This window comes from Symphalangus syndactylus, chromosome X, assembly GCF_028878055.3.
Source record: "Symphalangus syndactylus isolate Jambi chromosome X, NHGRI_mSymSyn1-v2.1_pri, whole genome shotgun sequence".
NCBI classification, from domain to species: Eukaryota; Metazoa; Chordata; class Mammalia; order Primates; family Hylobatidae; genus Symphalangus; species Symphalangus syndactylus.
Window position 1 is genome coordinate 105,143,608 of NC_072447.2, and position 14,358 is coordinate 105,157,965.

General features: G+C 45.3%; 2 protein-coding genes across 2 annotated transcripts in view; one reads left to right on the top strand and one right to left on the bottom strand.

Moving 5' to 3' along the window:
* The window catches only part of SRPX2 (sushi repeat containing protein X-linked 2), a 30,962-nt gene extending 22,764 nt beyond the window's left edge, over positions 1-8,198 (top strand). Inside the window, exons 8-11 of the mRNA XM_055268312.2 lie at positions 556-735; positions 1,059-1,192; positions 3,020-3,141; positions 4,580-8,198. Of these exons, the coding sequence (XP_055124287.1) occupies positions 556-735; positions 1,059-1,192; positions 3,020-3,141; positions 4,580-4,760 (617 nt within the window). The 3' untranslated portion in view covers positions 4,761-8,198. The remainder of the gene's footprint in view (positions 1-555; positions 736-1,058; positions 1,193-3,019; positions 3,142-4,579) is intronic.
* A 50-nt stretch (positions 8,199-8,248) lies between these two features.
* SYTL4 (synaptotagmin like 4) overlaps positions 8,249-14,358 on the bottom strand; it is a 63,941-nt gene continuing 57,831 nt past the window's right edge. Inside the window, exons 19-21 of the mRNA XM_063635082.1 lie at positions 13,032-13,131; positions 12,107-12,315; positions 8,249-9,900 (exon numbers count right to left, since the gene is read on the bottom strand). Of these exons, the coding sequence (XP_063491152.1) occupies positions 9,752-9,900; positions 12,107-12,315; positions 13,032-13,131 (458 nt within the window). The 3' untranslated portion in view covers positions 8,249-9,751. The remainder of the gene's footprint in view (positions 9,901-12,106; positions 12,316-13,031; positions 13,132-14,358) is intronic.

Below are 14,358 nucleotides of genomic sequence, written 5' to 3' on the forward strand. Positions count from 1 at the left end.
TAAAGATTGTCAGTCTTTTGATGACAACATGTATATTCACCTGTGTTTCCAGACTTTACAAACCTTTGTCTGCATTTCAGATTTAATTCCTTTTTTTTTTTTTTGTGAGACGGAGTCTCGCTCTGTCACCCAGGCTGGAGTGCAGTGGCGCAATCTCGGCTCACTGCAAGCTCCACCTCCCAGGTTCACGCCATTCTCCTGCCTCAGCCTCTCCGAGTAGCTGGGACTACAGGCGCCCGCCACCACGCCCGGCTAATTTTTTGTATTTTTAGTAGAGACGGGGTTTCATCGTGGTCTTGATCTCCTGACCTCGTGATCCACCCGCCTCGGCCTCCCAAAGTGCTGGGATTACAAGCGTGAGCCACCGCGCCCGGCCGATTTAATTCCTTAAGAAAGGAAAATTCCAGCTCTGTCCCCAGCCAGTGGAAATACAGAAAAGCCATTTTTCTGATCATCCTAAGTCTTCTGGTCTAGAAAGCCCAGCACGGGCACCCTCTTAGCCTTTCCTTCTTATAAGAAACACCATAACTTCTAACTTGAGCTCCTCCCTGACAGTGAGACGCTGCCCAACTCTGAAACCTCCGCAGCATGGCTACCTCACCTGCACCTCAGCGGGGGACAACTATGGTGCCACCTGTGAATACCACTGTGATGGCGGTTATGATCGCCAGGGGACACCCTCCCGGGTCTGTCAGTCCAGCCGCCAGTGGTCAGGTTCACCACCAATCTGTACTCGTGAGTGAAACCAGGGAATGGGGCAAGTGGATGTGGTGATCAGGGGAAGTTTGGAGGATCTTCCTCATGGCACAGGGGTCCAATAACAAGTATATGATGTGGGAAAGGGGGGTTCTGGGATGTGTCTAATTTAAAGGCCAACTCCTACCCCAAGAAGAAGGGTTTAAAATCTCTAAGTGTTCTTTTAGGATTTCCCCCAAGGGATGGGAGAAACAGCCAGAGAGAGGTAACCTGAAAGACTGGAACACCTCAAGATGTTAGGTTACCTAAGCTGGGATGGAGGAGAAAGCCATACTCTGACTGGTCACCTGCTTCTGCCCTAGCTATGAAGATTAACGTCAATGTCAACTCAGCTGCTGGTCTCTTGGATCAATTCTATGAGAAACAGCGACTCCTCATCATCTCAGCTCCTGATCCTTCCAACCGATATTATAAAATGCAGATCTCTATGCTACAGGTAAGGCCCACTCCCCTAAAGAGGGCTTAGCTCCTGTAAATTATCCCTTACCTTTTCCAAATCAGAGTTATTCTCTGCAGCACAAACCTTACCTACTTCCTGAAACTTTTTGTGGATAGCATTTGATCAGTTTTACCATAGACATATTTAGCACATTTAAAAAACTGTTTTTACTGAAAAGGCAATAAAGTCACTGGAGTGGTGGCTGTGACTTGCAGGGGGCTGGGTGAAAGACGGGAAAGGAGTGTGGCAAAGCACTCTGAAGAGACTTGCAAGACAGCCATGATCAAATGTAAATGTTAGGAATTAAGTACATTTGTGTTTTCAAGGAATAACAGCACTAACAAACGCTTATGCAGTAAGTGCTATGTAGGTATCCAGTACTGATCTATGGGTTTTACACATATTCATCCAATTCTCACAACAACCCTTTGGAGGTAGATACTATCGTTATCCCCATTGAATAGGTGTGAGGAAACTGATGCATAGAGATTAAGTCACTTGCCCAAGGTCACTAGCTAGTAAGTGGTGGAGCTGGGATTGAACACAGGGAGTCTGGCTGCAGAATCTCTGCTCTTAGCCACTACCAGTAGCAGAAAAGAAGGAAAAGTATTATGATATCTCAAAGTAAAATGAGAGAGTTGCATGGCAGTTTTTAACATAAGAGATACCTAGCCAAAGCCACTGGTAGGGAGAGGTTGATAGGACAGAATAAATATGATTATGGGGACTTATAAAAGAACAGGCTAGGTTACTGGAGATAATTCAGGGTGTGCTGACAAGACTAAGAGAAGCAGCTCTGGGGAGCTGCAAGGGGCTGGATACCCATGTGGGAGAAAAAGCTACTTGGGAGGTTTCTAAAGATTGAATCTTAGAAGTTGCCAGGTGAATATTCAGAGGCCCAGGATGGAAGCAGTTTTACAAAAAAAAAAAAAAAAACCCTGGAGGGTCTAGACCAAAAAGAGGGCCTTATTCATCCAGATATCCAAAAAGACTGACAAAAGTAACAGTTCAGCTGGAAGCAAGGGAGTAAGAACAAGAAAAGGAACCTGTCAGCAAGCATAGTGACTCTGAGGGTGAGGACTAGAGGGGAAGCCCAAAGATGAAACAGAGGTGGGGTGCGGGGGAGTATTCAAGGCCTCTTTAAACCTCACCCTGGTAACTGGCTAGTAGGTGATCCCGCAAGACAAGGCAGGACAGAGATCTGGGGTAGGACTGCAAGCTGCGCTGCCCAGTGCAAGGAAGGTAACAAGGGGTAATGAAAAGAGCACTGGGCACAATTTTGGAGAAATCCTGGAGACCGAGCGAAGGCCCTGGCCAGGTAGCCTATTGGTAAAGAGCACACGCTTGGGCAGGGGGCATCAGTCCTCAGTTTGAATCTTGGCTCAGCATGTTATTGTCACCACCTGGCTTGTGAGGGGTGTTGTGAGGATTAGATTATGTCTACAAAGCATTAGGTTTGTGTATTCAATAAACAACAGCCATTATCATATCACATTGGCTATTCATCAAGAACTTATGTAATTTAAAACCTATACAAAGCTAAACAATGATTATGTTCCTGCAATTTACTCATTGAATTTCTCTTCTCTACCCCACTTCGTGTAACTGGTTTCAGTAGAATGAAGGAAACACTATTGGGGCAAGTACTTCAGGAATGACAGAGGGAACAGGTTGTCATAGACCCCACAGTGTGATTGTGTGATCATTGGGGGAGAAGGGGCTCCTTTCCCACACTGCTTCATATGGTCCCAGGAGGAATCAGCCAAGTAGCCTTAGGTTTGAACTCACAGCTCTGTTGCCTAAAATGTTCCGTCTCCCTCCCAGCAATCCACCTGTGGACTGGATTTGCGGCATGTGACCATCATTGAACTGGTGGGACAGCCACCTCAGGAGGTGGGGCGCATCCGGGAGCAACAGCTGTCAGCCAACATCATCGAGGAGCTCAGGTCCTGGCTGGCAGGCTGCCAAACATGGGGGGAGGGGGGCTGGGGCGGGGGGAGAAACCCTAGGCAGGACACTGGCAAAAGCGGACTATGGGAAACCATCAGACACTACTCTTTTGCGGCACTTCTTGAGTTTGAACTCTTATGAATGCATTAGGTAAGACCAGAGAGTAGTTCTTTACTTTGGTAGAACATCAAAATCAAATGAGGGCTTAAAATACAGATGAGCAGGCCCTATCCTAAACCACCTTAGGAATGTGCCTTTACAAAGGCACCTGAGGGGACTCTGAAGCACAGCCAGGGCTGAGACAGTAAACCCAAACTTGACTCAGATAAGCCCCTGCTCTTGTTTTCTGGCCTCATCTCTTTGCCTTCAGTCTCCAAAGGAGGAAAAGGCATCTTTTTTTTTTTTTTTTTTTTTTTTGAGACGGAGTTTTTCTCTTGTCACCCAGGCTGGAGTGCAATGGCACAATTTCAGCTCACTGAAACCTCCACCTCCCAGGTTCAAGTGATTCTTCTGCCTCAGCCTCCCGAGTAGCTGGGATTACAGGTGTGCACCACCACGCCCAGCTAATTTTTGTATTTTTAGTAGAGACAGGTTTCGCCATATTGGCCAGGCTGGTCTCAAACTCCTGACCTCAGGTGATCTGCCCACCTCTGCCTCCCAACCTGCTGGGATTACAGGCATGAGCCACCATGCCTGGCCGCAAAAGGCATCTTTAAGCACTGAAATCTGAGTAATATCTATCAACTCCTGGGGAAGAGAACATTAGAGGTGACAGGTGATGGAAGAAGTGGGTCTTTCTCATTATCTATCCGGTATCACCCTTCTAATGCCTTCACATATATTCAGGGCCAATAAAGCCATCACTGCTCTGTTTTAGAGCAGTGCCTCTAAACAATAGAGAAACTATACCTGCCTCTAGAGCGCAGTCTCAGTGCGGACAGAAAGATTCAGTCCCAGTTAGAGAAGAGACTAGAAAACACTCAGAGGGAGACTGCAGACTTGCAGCTACAGATGGAAGAGTTAACCAGAAGGTATTTATCAACCTAAGGGCTGCCATGTATGATGTGCATACACAGCATAGTCTCTGCAGCGGGTGGCCCCTGGAGTCACCCTGTGCAGCCTGCACAGCAATATGTGATAGCCCTGCTTAAAGGGGCCTACAATGAAAGCACTGCCTGTTAATAACAAAGCTGTTGCAGCTGAGGTGAGGAAGGGACAGCTTAGCAGAACTAGATGCATAGGGGCAGCAAGAGTAGAATCTGAACACAGAAAAACAAAGAGACTTGAGACAGGAAGTAGAGGGGATGGGGACCAGGGATGAGGTAGGGAAGGAATTAGTCCATGAGTGGAGCTGCAAAAAGTCAGAGGGTAGCAGAGCCTGTGGGGATGGGTGCCCAGACAAGGTCTCATACCTCCCTGGGCTGCTCTCTCTAGGCAATTTCAGCGCCTCACTCGCTCCTACTTCAACATGGTGTTGATTGACAAGCAGGGTATTGACCGAGACCGCTACATGGAACCTGTCACCCCTGAGGAAATCTTCACATTCATTGATGACTACCTACTGAGCAATCAGGAGCTGACCCAGCGTCGGGAGCAAAGGGACATGTGCGAGTGAACTTGAGCCAGGGCATGGTTGAAGTCAAGGGAAAAGCTCCTCTAGTTAGCTGAAACTGGGACCTAATAAAAGGAGGAAATGGTTTCCCACAGTTCTAGGGACAGGACTCTGAGGTAGGTGAGTTTGCCAAATCCTACAATGTTTCCAGGCATCCTTTTAGGGCTGTGTAATAGTTTCCCTAGAAGCTAGGTAGGGACTGAGGACAGGCCTTGGGCAGTGGGTTGGGGGTAGAAGTTCTTCCTTTCCTAACCCGGGCCCTTGCCCAGCTCTCCAAAGTCTTTCAGAGAAGTAAATCCTAAATTCACTCACAAACTGGCTGTTTTAACTGGTTCCTCTACCCTGAGGTGACAGCAGAGGGCAGCACGAGCACAACAGAAACCAGCTTACACTTTAAGCAAGCGTAGCTGGATTTTCCTTATAGGATGAGGGGTGGGTAGCAGGGTACAAAACATCCTTTTTTTTTTTTTTTTTTTTTTTTGAGACGGAGTCTTGCTTTGTTGCCCAGGCTGGAGTGCAGTGGCGTGATCTCGGCTCACTGCAAACTCCGTCTCCCAGGTTCATGTCATTCTCCTGCCTCAGCCTCCCGAGTAGCTGGGACTACAGGTGCCTGCCACCACACCCGGCTAATGTTCTGTATTTTTAGTAGAGACAGCTTTTGACCATGTTAGCCAGGATGGTCTCGATCTCCTGACCTTGTGATCCGCCCGCCTTGGCCTCCCAAAGTGCTGGGATTACAGGCATGAGCCACCGCGCCCAGCCCAAAACATTCTTGAACTTGTCATTTCCCCTTCTAGGGCATTGGGCAGCAAATGTTATCTGAACCATTGCTTTGCTGTTAGGAAAACCCTGCAGTGGGAGAGAGCTTGGGAAGATGTATCCAATCAGAGCAGAATGCTCTCTGGGGCCCTCCAGCTGGCTCACGGGCAAGAACCCCTTCTTCCTGAGGGCTCCCGTTTCTGTAGCAGAAGGCAAACAATTCTCTCCCTTCCTCAGAGGAGTCCCCAGCTTATTACTTAGGAAACTTCAAAACCACCACTGCAGGTCATAGGGAAAGAAAAGAAAAACAGACTCAGCCTCATGTATTAACTTCTTCAGATACTTGTCCCCTTTTGAGAGATGAGCACAGAGCAGGTGGGAGCTATATCAGCACAAAATCAACCCTTACCAGGCCTAAAATTCGAGGTGGAGCCACACACAGATCCCTGCTCTGACTGCAGTCCCTCTCAATGGTGTGCCAGTGTCTGAAAGAAAAGTGTTCTCTCCCTTGCTGCTGAGAACCTTCTTTCATAGTCATGGAACCCAGAGTCATAGCTAAGACTCAGCAGCCTCTCTCCTTCAGCTTTACTCAGGGGATCATCAGTGGATGACTTGAGGGGAGAAGGAAGCAGGCTGGGTGGGGAGGCAGAGCTCATAATGCTCAAGCACTATGTGCCAGGTGCTGTTCTAAACACTCTACTGATTGACTCTGAAGTCTTCACAAGAACCCTATGAGGTAGGTACTGTTATTAACCCCATTTTACAGGTGAGGAAATTGAAGCTGAGTGAGATTAGGTAATTTGCCTAAGATCAGACAGCTAGTAAGTGGCAGAGTCAGGATTTCAACACCAGCAGCCTGGCTCTAGAGGCAATGTTCTTCTTAGACATGCCATCCTGACGCTACTTCTTTTCCTACTTTCCATTTAAAGACAACTGAAAGCTGTAAGCAAGGAGAAAGTTTCCATGTTCTATAATCCTACCCAGACACAAGGCTCAGAGTGGGCTCAGGAGGAAAGAGGGAAATGAAAGGCTCTCAACCTGAGAAAATTCAGTCTTGAAAGCAGAGTGATGGGACATAAATCATGAGCCCAGAACAAATTGGGGGAGCAGTGAGTCAGAGAGAATCTCCTTCCACTGGGGTTTTAGTGGAAATCTCATTTAAATGCAAAATAAAAAATTAGGGAGTTGCTGGGTAGAATGGAACATGGAGGAAATGCTCAAAGTTGGAGCAAAAAGGTCCCTTCTCCCTCTTCCCTCCAGGGAAATATGGGAACTGTGAGAGGCAGCAGGCAAGTTATGAGCAGAAGGCAGATACAATGAGTTCATATGGGAAATTTCTGGTCAGACTAGGTCTGTGGTTCCAAAGGCAAAGACCGCACCTTGGGCAAGATGAATGCCCTTCGTTGTCTTTATCGCTAACACTTCAAATGGGGCAAGCCAGGACATGCTAGCAGGTCAAAGGCCCAAACAGAGGAGGCCTACTACCTCCTGAACAGAGCTCCACCTGGACCTGGCTCAAGGAACATTTATATGCAACTGAGGAGCTTTTGTTTAATTTCATTTTGAATAGTCAAGGCAAGTCAATCTTGCTTTTTTAGGTAAAGTTTTACAGTAACCTCCTTCGTAGTCCTTTGAAGATGAGGATTTGAGAAATCCCAACTCCTAAAGTAGGGGAGAGACAGCAGCAGAATAAGGCCCACAGCCAGACCCAAAAGGGCCAGCCCGACCCCTGTATATATTGTACCTCTCTCTCTGCCCACCTCTCCCCCACTTCTTCCCCCTGCCCCACTCTCTTATCCTGCCTGTCCCTCTCCCCTATTTCTCTGTCTCTCTCTGTCTCTCTCACATACACTCACACTCACTCACAAGCAGTACAGTCACCAAGTTGGCTAGGTAATATCCAAAGCATTCTGATTGTCCTACTTTTTGTAAATTGAACTTATTTAAGATATTTTAGAAGAGATGAGTCATCTCTTCCTTTGACTCTTCACCCATAACACATATACCATTCTCACAGGAGGCCTCATGGTGCAGTAGAGTCAGACTTTGGTTCAAAGCCCAACTCTGTCATGTGACAGTGGGCTTGAGTTTCCTCATCTGTAAAAAGGGAAGATTTCCTCCTTCATAAAGTGGTTGGAGAAATTAAAGAAATAGTATATGAAGCCTTGCACATAAAAAGCATTTGCTATATATTAATGCCCTTTTGCACAAGAGGTCAAGAATTGCTTGGGTTATACCTAGAAATCAAGAGCCTTATTTCTGGCACCTGGTTATTTCTCTCAAAACTACATAATGGTAGGAGGAGTAAAAGAAAAAGACCCCACCTCCCAGAGAAATTGAAGGATCCAGAAAGAAGTGCTTATAGCAGGGAATGTCTTCCCTCACCTCCTATATGAACATCTCTCTCCTTCCTCCAGTATAGGAGGGTCTACAAAGCTAAAGGAAGAATTCCTTTGTTATGAGATAGAAAAGTGGTATCACTTTTAAGATGATTTCTCAGTTCTCTCCTTAGATACCAAACACAAAGGACGAGGGATCAAGCTCAGCGAAGGTATCAGGCATTTAAGGTATCAGGCAGCAATGCAGAGAAACGCGAATTTTCTTCAATCAGCATAGGATGGTTAGGGAAGAGCATTTATCACTTTGGTTCTTATCCTTCAAGCCAGGGGAAAAGCAACAGCGAGTTAGGACATCAGAGACAAAAGTATTTATAGAACTAACAAACGCAAACGTTTGACAAGTGAGAAAGCTTTATTAAAGCACACGTACATGTCAGGGGGTGGGAAACAAAAGAGCAAGTTACAGCCCGGGATCCCAAGTTATGCCTTCCATTACAATTGCAATCCACACCAAATCAATCTTTGAAAACATTCCTCCATTCGGTTCATACATACAATAGAAACCACTGTAGCTGCCCTGAATCCAGTGTGCTTATAGGAAATTAATTAGCAGCTAACTCTGTTGAAAGGGATTTCCTCTCTGCTATACACTCCTTCCACACACAACTTTGGGTAGAAATGCTTATGAGAATAGAAAGGTCAGTTTGGATCAATGAGTACCGGAAGATGAAACTTAGCTCACTAGACCCTTCTTTGAAAAGCCTCAACACACTACACCCATGTAATATGTAGGTCAAATTTAGGAAACAATAGCAAAAACAGGAACTGAAAGCTCATCAAGCAGGAAGTCAGAATAACAGGGAGACTCTGTCTACATTCCCTTAGAGCCCTTAACAGTCCCCAGCCTGGAGAAACACTGGGCCAATTGAGATAACACTTGGTTCTTCTGGTTGACACAGTGGTATGTAGACCATGCTCTGTTTGATAACACACCCCAGACGCAAACACTAAGACAGGTGTGGTACATGAGGATGAATATATCTCATCTTTCATTCGAGAAATGAGGAGCTCTCTCTCCAATGACTGCAGTATCAGTTTAAAATGCAGAAAATTCAGCATGGGCTGTGAGACACTTTACCCTCAGTCACTCTGGTCCTCTGAGATCAGCTAGAAGCTCTCACTGGGCATCCTCATGATTTAGTCAAAATACATTATCTAATTAAAGTGCTTTTGTAAAGCAGCTCCATTATAAGAGTCCCCCAAAGGTCTAGTAAAGATATCTGGAACTGGAAAAAGCTTGGGAATTCCGTTAGCATTTCAAAGAAAAGCATTAGACCAAAGCAAGGTGGAAACTGCTTAAAAACTAGAAAAGTTAAATTTAAAAGCCAAGTTCCAGAAGTTTATCAAGGTAGAAAATAAGTTAAAAGCATAAATTGGAGAGGAGAAAGAGGAAGGAACTACTCACCTCTCCCCCACATTCCTGTCTTTACTAACCCAACCCTGCTTCCCAGAGCCTTAAAACCCAGACTGGTCCTAATGCCAAAGGTAGCCAGGGCTTCCTAGGGAAGTAGGAACAATGATAGCAAGACAGAAGATAAAAGGTTGTTTTAAAAGCTGTTTTTAAGTAAACCTTATACAGACATAAGAACAAATGGACTCTGAAAATATACTAGATTATACACAGAAACATTTTGAAGAGATACTTTTTCTTGAGACTGCTTTAAAAGGGAGAACAAGTCTGCATCACTCTAGCCAGCATAATGAGATTTGCAGAAAACACGTTTGTACACACACACACACACACACACACATTAAATTATAAATCTTTGCTCTTGATTTCTTCACTTCCTCTGACTTGCCCTCGCCAGGGCTGGACCTGCAGAAGAGGACAGGGACTCATAAACCCAGCTTCTGCTTGGCCATTGAGGAACGGAGCTGCAGAGTCCCTTCTGCCCAAGACCCTGGGTACTGTCGCATCTTCTGCCACAGGCTCACTTCTTCCCCAGTCGAGTCCATCCAGTCCACCACTTCCCCATTACTGATCCCTGAGGAGAAACACCAGAGGAGGCTAAAGACGGGCCCACTCTCAGCCCACCAGGGAAGATGGGTTGTACAGCAAGATTAGCCACCCCATAACAGACAGTTTCCTATGAAGATGGGCTAATGGCCACAGCAGTCTGGGAAGTGCTCCCTCACCTGTACTCCTGAGACTCTGTCAAGAGACTCTGGGTTGATGAAATCAGACTCCAAATGGCATGCAGTCACTAGAGACTTCTTATTCTGAGGCTGTTACAGAGTTCTAGTGCCTGACAACTCATGCCAGAGCTATTGCCAACTGTACTTAAACATTTTTATTATTATTATTAATTTGAGACGGAGCCTCGCTCTGTCGCCAGGCTGGAGTGCAGTGGCACAATCTTGGCTCACTGCAACCTCTGCCTCCTGGATTTAAGCAATTCTCCTGTCTCAGCCTCCGGAGTAGCTGGGACTACAGGCCCGCGCCACCACACCCAGCTAATTTTTTTGTATTTTTAGTAGAGACGGGGTTTCACCATGTTGGCCAGAATGGTCTCGATCTCTTGACCTCGTGATCCACCCGCCTCAGCCTTCCAAAGTGCTGGGATTACAGGTGTGAGCCACCGCGCCCGGCCAACTTTTTTCTTTTGAAGCTAAACGCCTCTCCTCTAGCTGCAGACTCCAGGTCAGAAGTGAGGATCGTATGTGGCCCCATTCCTATTCTCTTGTATATTCATCCATTAATTCAGCAAACATTTATTGAGTGCCTACTGTGTGCCAGGTACTCTTCTAGGCTCTAGAGACACTAGTAAATAAAGCAGAAAAAGTCTCTGTCCTCAGGCAACTTTCATTTGAACAGAGAAGACAGAAAATATACAAGCAAACCAGTAAGAGTATTTCAGATAGTGAGATTAATATTATGATGTAAATAAACAGGATGATGTGTAGTGCCTGACTCAGGAACTGCTGTGCAGATGAAGTGGTCTGAGGACTCTCTGAGAAGGTGACATTTGAGCCAAGACCTGAAGGATAAGAAAGAACCAGACTTTCCATTCAGAGAAAACAATAATTGCAAAGGTTCTGAAGTGGGAATGAGCTTGGTATATTTGGAGAGCAGAAAGTCATTGTGGTTGAAGCACAGTGAGCAAGGGGAAGAGTGATACGAGACGGATCAGAAAGGAATAGAGGACCCAGGTTACATAGGGGCCTGTAGGCATGGTAAGAACTTTGGATTGTTTTCTAAGCACAACAGAAAGCCACTGAGGGGTTTTAACAGGGGACTGACATGAATTGGCTTTCATGTGTAAAAACATCAGTCTATATGCTTCATGTTAAATGTTCTGTGTGATTATTAATATATAAGTATATTAATATACAAGTGCAGAGACTAGGGAGAGGGCAAAGAATAGGATCTGAGACTAAGCTCCGCCAAGCACCAACATTTAGAGTTTGGGTATAGAATGCAGCACCTACAAAGAAAACTAAGGGGTGAGCAGTGACTTAAAAGGGAATCAGAATGCAGTGTCAATAGAAGTTCAGTCTTTCAAGCGAAGAGGAGTGATCTACTATGTTCAATAGTGCTGAAAATTCTAGTGAGATGAGAACAACACTTTGGCAAGAGCAACTGCTCAGCAGAGTGGTGGGACAAAAGCCAGATCACAGTGAAGGAGAGCTGAAGGAGAGGTGAGAAATGGAGACAATTCTTTCTAAGAAACTAGAAGGGGAACGTGTAGTCAAGGAAAGGTTTGTTTTTGTTTCATAAGATTGGAAATACCAGAGCATATCTGTATTCGCCCCTGGTAGGGAGGATGAAACTGAGAGATGAAGATGATAGAAGTGAGGTCATCGAGAAGGGTGGGGGGAGGTGGCCCAGAGCACTTGGAGAGAGGTTGGCTTTTGCTAGCAATGACCCTTCTTTCATTATTAAAAGCATGGAAGATGGAATGTATAGGTACATACATATAAGTAGGTTTGTAGATTTTTTTTGGTGGGAAGATTATGGAGTTCCTGGCAATCAGGGTCACATTTATCTGTGCAAATATCAATGCATGAGCTCAGCCTTCCCCTAGTCCTGGCACATAGTAGGCACTCAATAAGTATTGGCTGAATGTTAACTGAAAGGAAAGAAGACAACAGTCATCACAGAGGAGCTTTGTGTTGGGAGGCGGGGGTGGTAATAGGAGTAAAATAGACAAGAAGCCTTCAAACAAGTGAGGATGGGGGAGGGGATCTCACCAGTGCCAACACCCAGCCTGACCCCTCCCAGGAAGTCATTGCTGGCCAGGGGCTCCCGGTCCCACACAGTCAGTTCCAGGCACATATGTTGTAGATCTTCCAGCCTCACACCATTGTAGACAAATGTATGGTTGTAGTGAGGATTCAGGGTCTTCTTCATCACAGGAGTTTTACGTTTACTGGCCTTGTTCCTCATGGGAAGGAGGTATCTGGCAGAGGGCGGGGAGTAATCAACAGCCTACTCAAAGCGGACAGTTATCTCTCTAAATTCCCCTTTCCCCTACCACAGGCCTAGCCCAGGAAGATGAACCCACGTCCAGATCCTACTACACACACCCCTCCTTGAATCTGCTGAAGCAGAGTTCCCACTACCTCTACTAGATCATTCACCTGATTCAATTCCTTTAACCTAGAGAGAAAATGAATATAATAGTATTAGTGAGGCTATTCTGTGCTCCACTGAAAATGGGTTTTAAATATTTGGCTGTTTCTACTAGACAATTTATCTCTTTAAATAAAACCAATAATAATATCTATAAGCTTAGCCAAACATGATTTCTAGATAAATTAAGTCAGTGGGTAATCTGTAATTTGGGGAAAGCTTAAAAATTGTGCGAAACAAAGTCCTGAGTTCCAAAATCTAGACAGTCAGAAGACACAGATTTTCACCCAGAATTAATTAAGAACATGAGTCAGACAAAAGTCAGAACCTGTCTACAGCCCTCCTCTTTGGATTATCAAGTCTACAGCCCAGACCAGTGCAAAGGTGGTGGAGGTTTTGCCATTACCTAATTTCAGGAACAAATTTGGTTGCCTGGAGTGGTAAGACACACTGGATAATATCCACAGAGAAAGTTAAACTGGGTTATTCTCTTAGCTCTCTTGTTCTGAAAATGGTTAGTTTGGGGCTGGTCTACGGACTCACCCCTTGACAAAGCTGTCTGAAGTCCCTCCTGCTTTGGCAGCCGTCAAGTTCTTGGCTTCTTTGATCCACACCTGGAGCTCTCCCCCTTCCCCACCTTTGCCTGTAAGGGATGTTAGCCATAGCAAGTGAGCCCCTTACACCTCTAGATTTATCTTGAGCTTTGTTTATGCAGCACTTTCTTTCCTTGCTCCTAAAGGCAGCGAGCTCCATAACAGAACCGTGCCTGTCCTGTCTCCTCAGTGCCTAGCACAGTGCCTGCCAGTAAGCAATAGGCGCTGTATTAATAACAACCACAATATTAATAAATGCCTATTGAAAACTGGCTATGTGCCAGATACCATGTTAATAAGCATTTAATTATCAAAACAACCCTAGGAGAGTCACACTATTTTTGTCCTCATTTTGTACATGAGAAAATTGAGGCTTAGAGACATAAAGTTGCCTGATATTTGTTCAATGATTTAAAAAAGAGGGAACTCCTCCATCTGAGTTCTTGATTCCACCCCTGCTTCACAGCACTCATCAGGCATCATCAATTTCAATCCCCACCTCCCAATTTAAATATCTCTTTCTCCACTTGTGCCTTCCCCTCAGTCTAAATATATACTAATCTCATCTCTTTGAAAAAGTACTTCTAAAAGAAAAGCTCCTTTTAACCTTATCTCTTCTTCAAGCTATTCTCCATGTCTCTACTTTCTTTCACCATCAATTATCCTGAGGAAAAAAAAGTCCACACTTACCACCTCTACTTCCTTGCCCATTCACTCAGCCTAGTTTCTAGTGAAATCTGGTTTCTGCTTTCACTGATCCACTGAAAATGCAAACTAATGCCAATTGGCCATGTCGTCTCAGACCTCATCCGGTCTGACCTCCCTGTAGTATTTCAATACTGTTGATAACCCCCGCCCCTTCTTCTTGAAGCTCTCTCCTGATAACCTTTTACTTCACTGGTGTTTCTTTCTCTCTTCATCCTTTAAAATGTTGCTGATCTCTCTGGTTAAGTATATACTTGCCTGTCTTCTCTAGTCATGCTACATACCCTCACTGGGGATTTCATTGATTCCCCCAAACCTTCTAGGTGTGACTCTGCCAAAGGTATATTTTTTCAAAGAACTTAGGCTACACATTGCCAAGGGATCAAGTGAAACTCTTTAAGTTCAAGGACCTCTTCAGTCAGGCTCCCACCTCATGTCCAACTCCAGCCCCACACCCACATCTAGTGTACCAAAACTCCAGTCTCACTAAAATAAGGGACACACTCACATACAACCTCACATTTACCATGCCTTTTTAAAACTTTTGCACATGTTATCCCCTCTTCTGAAAA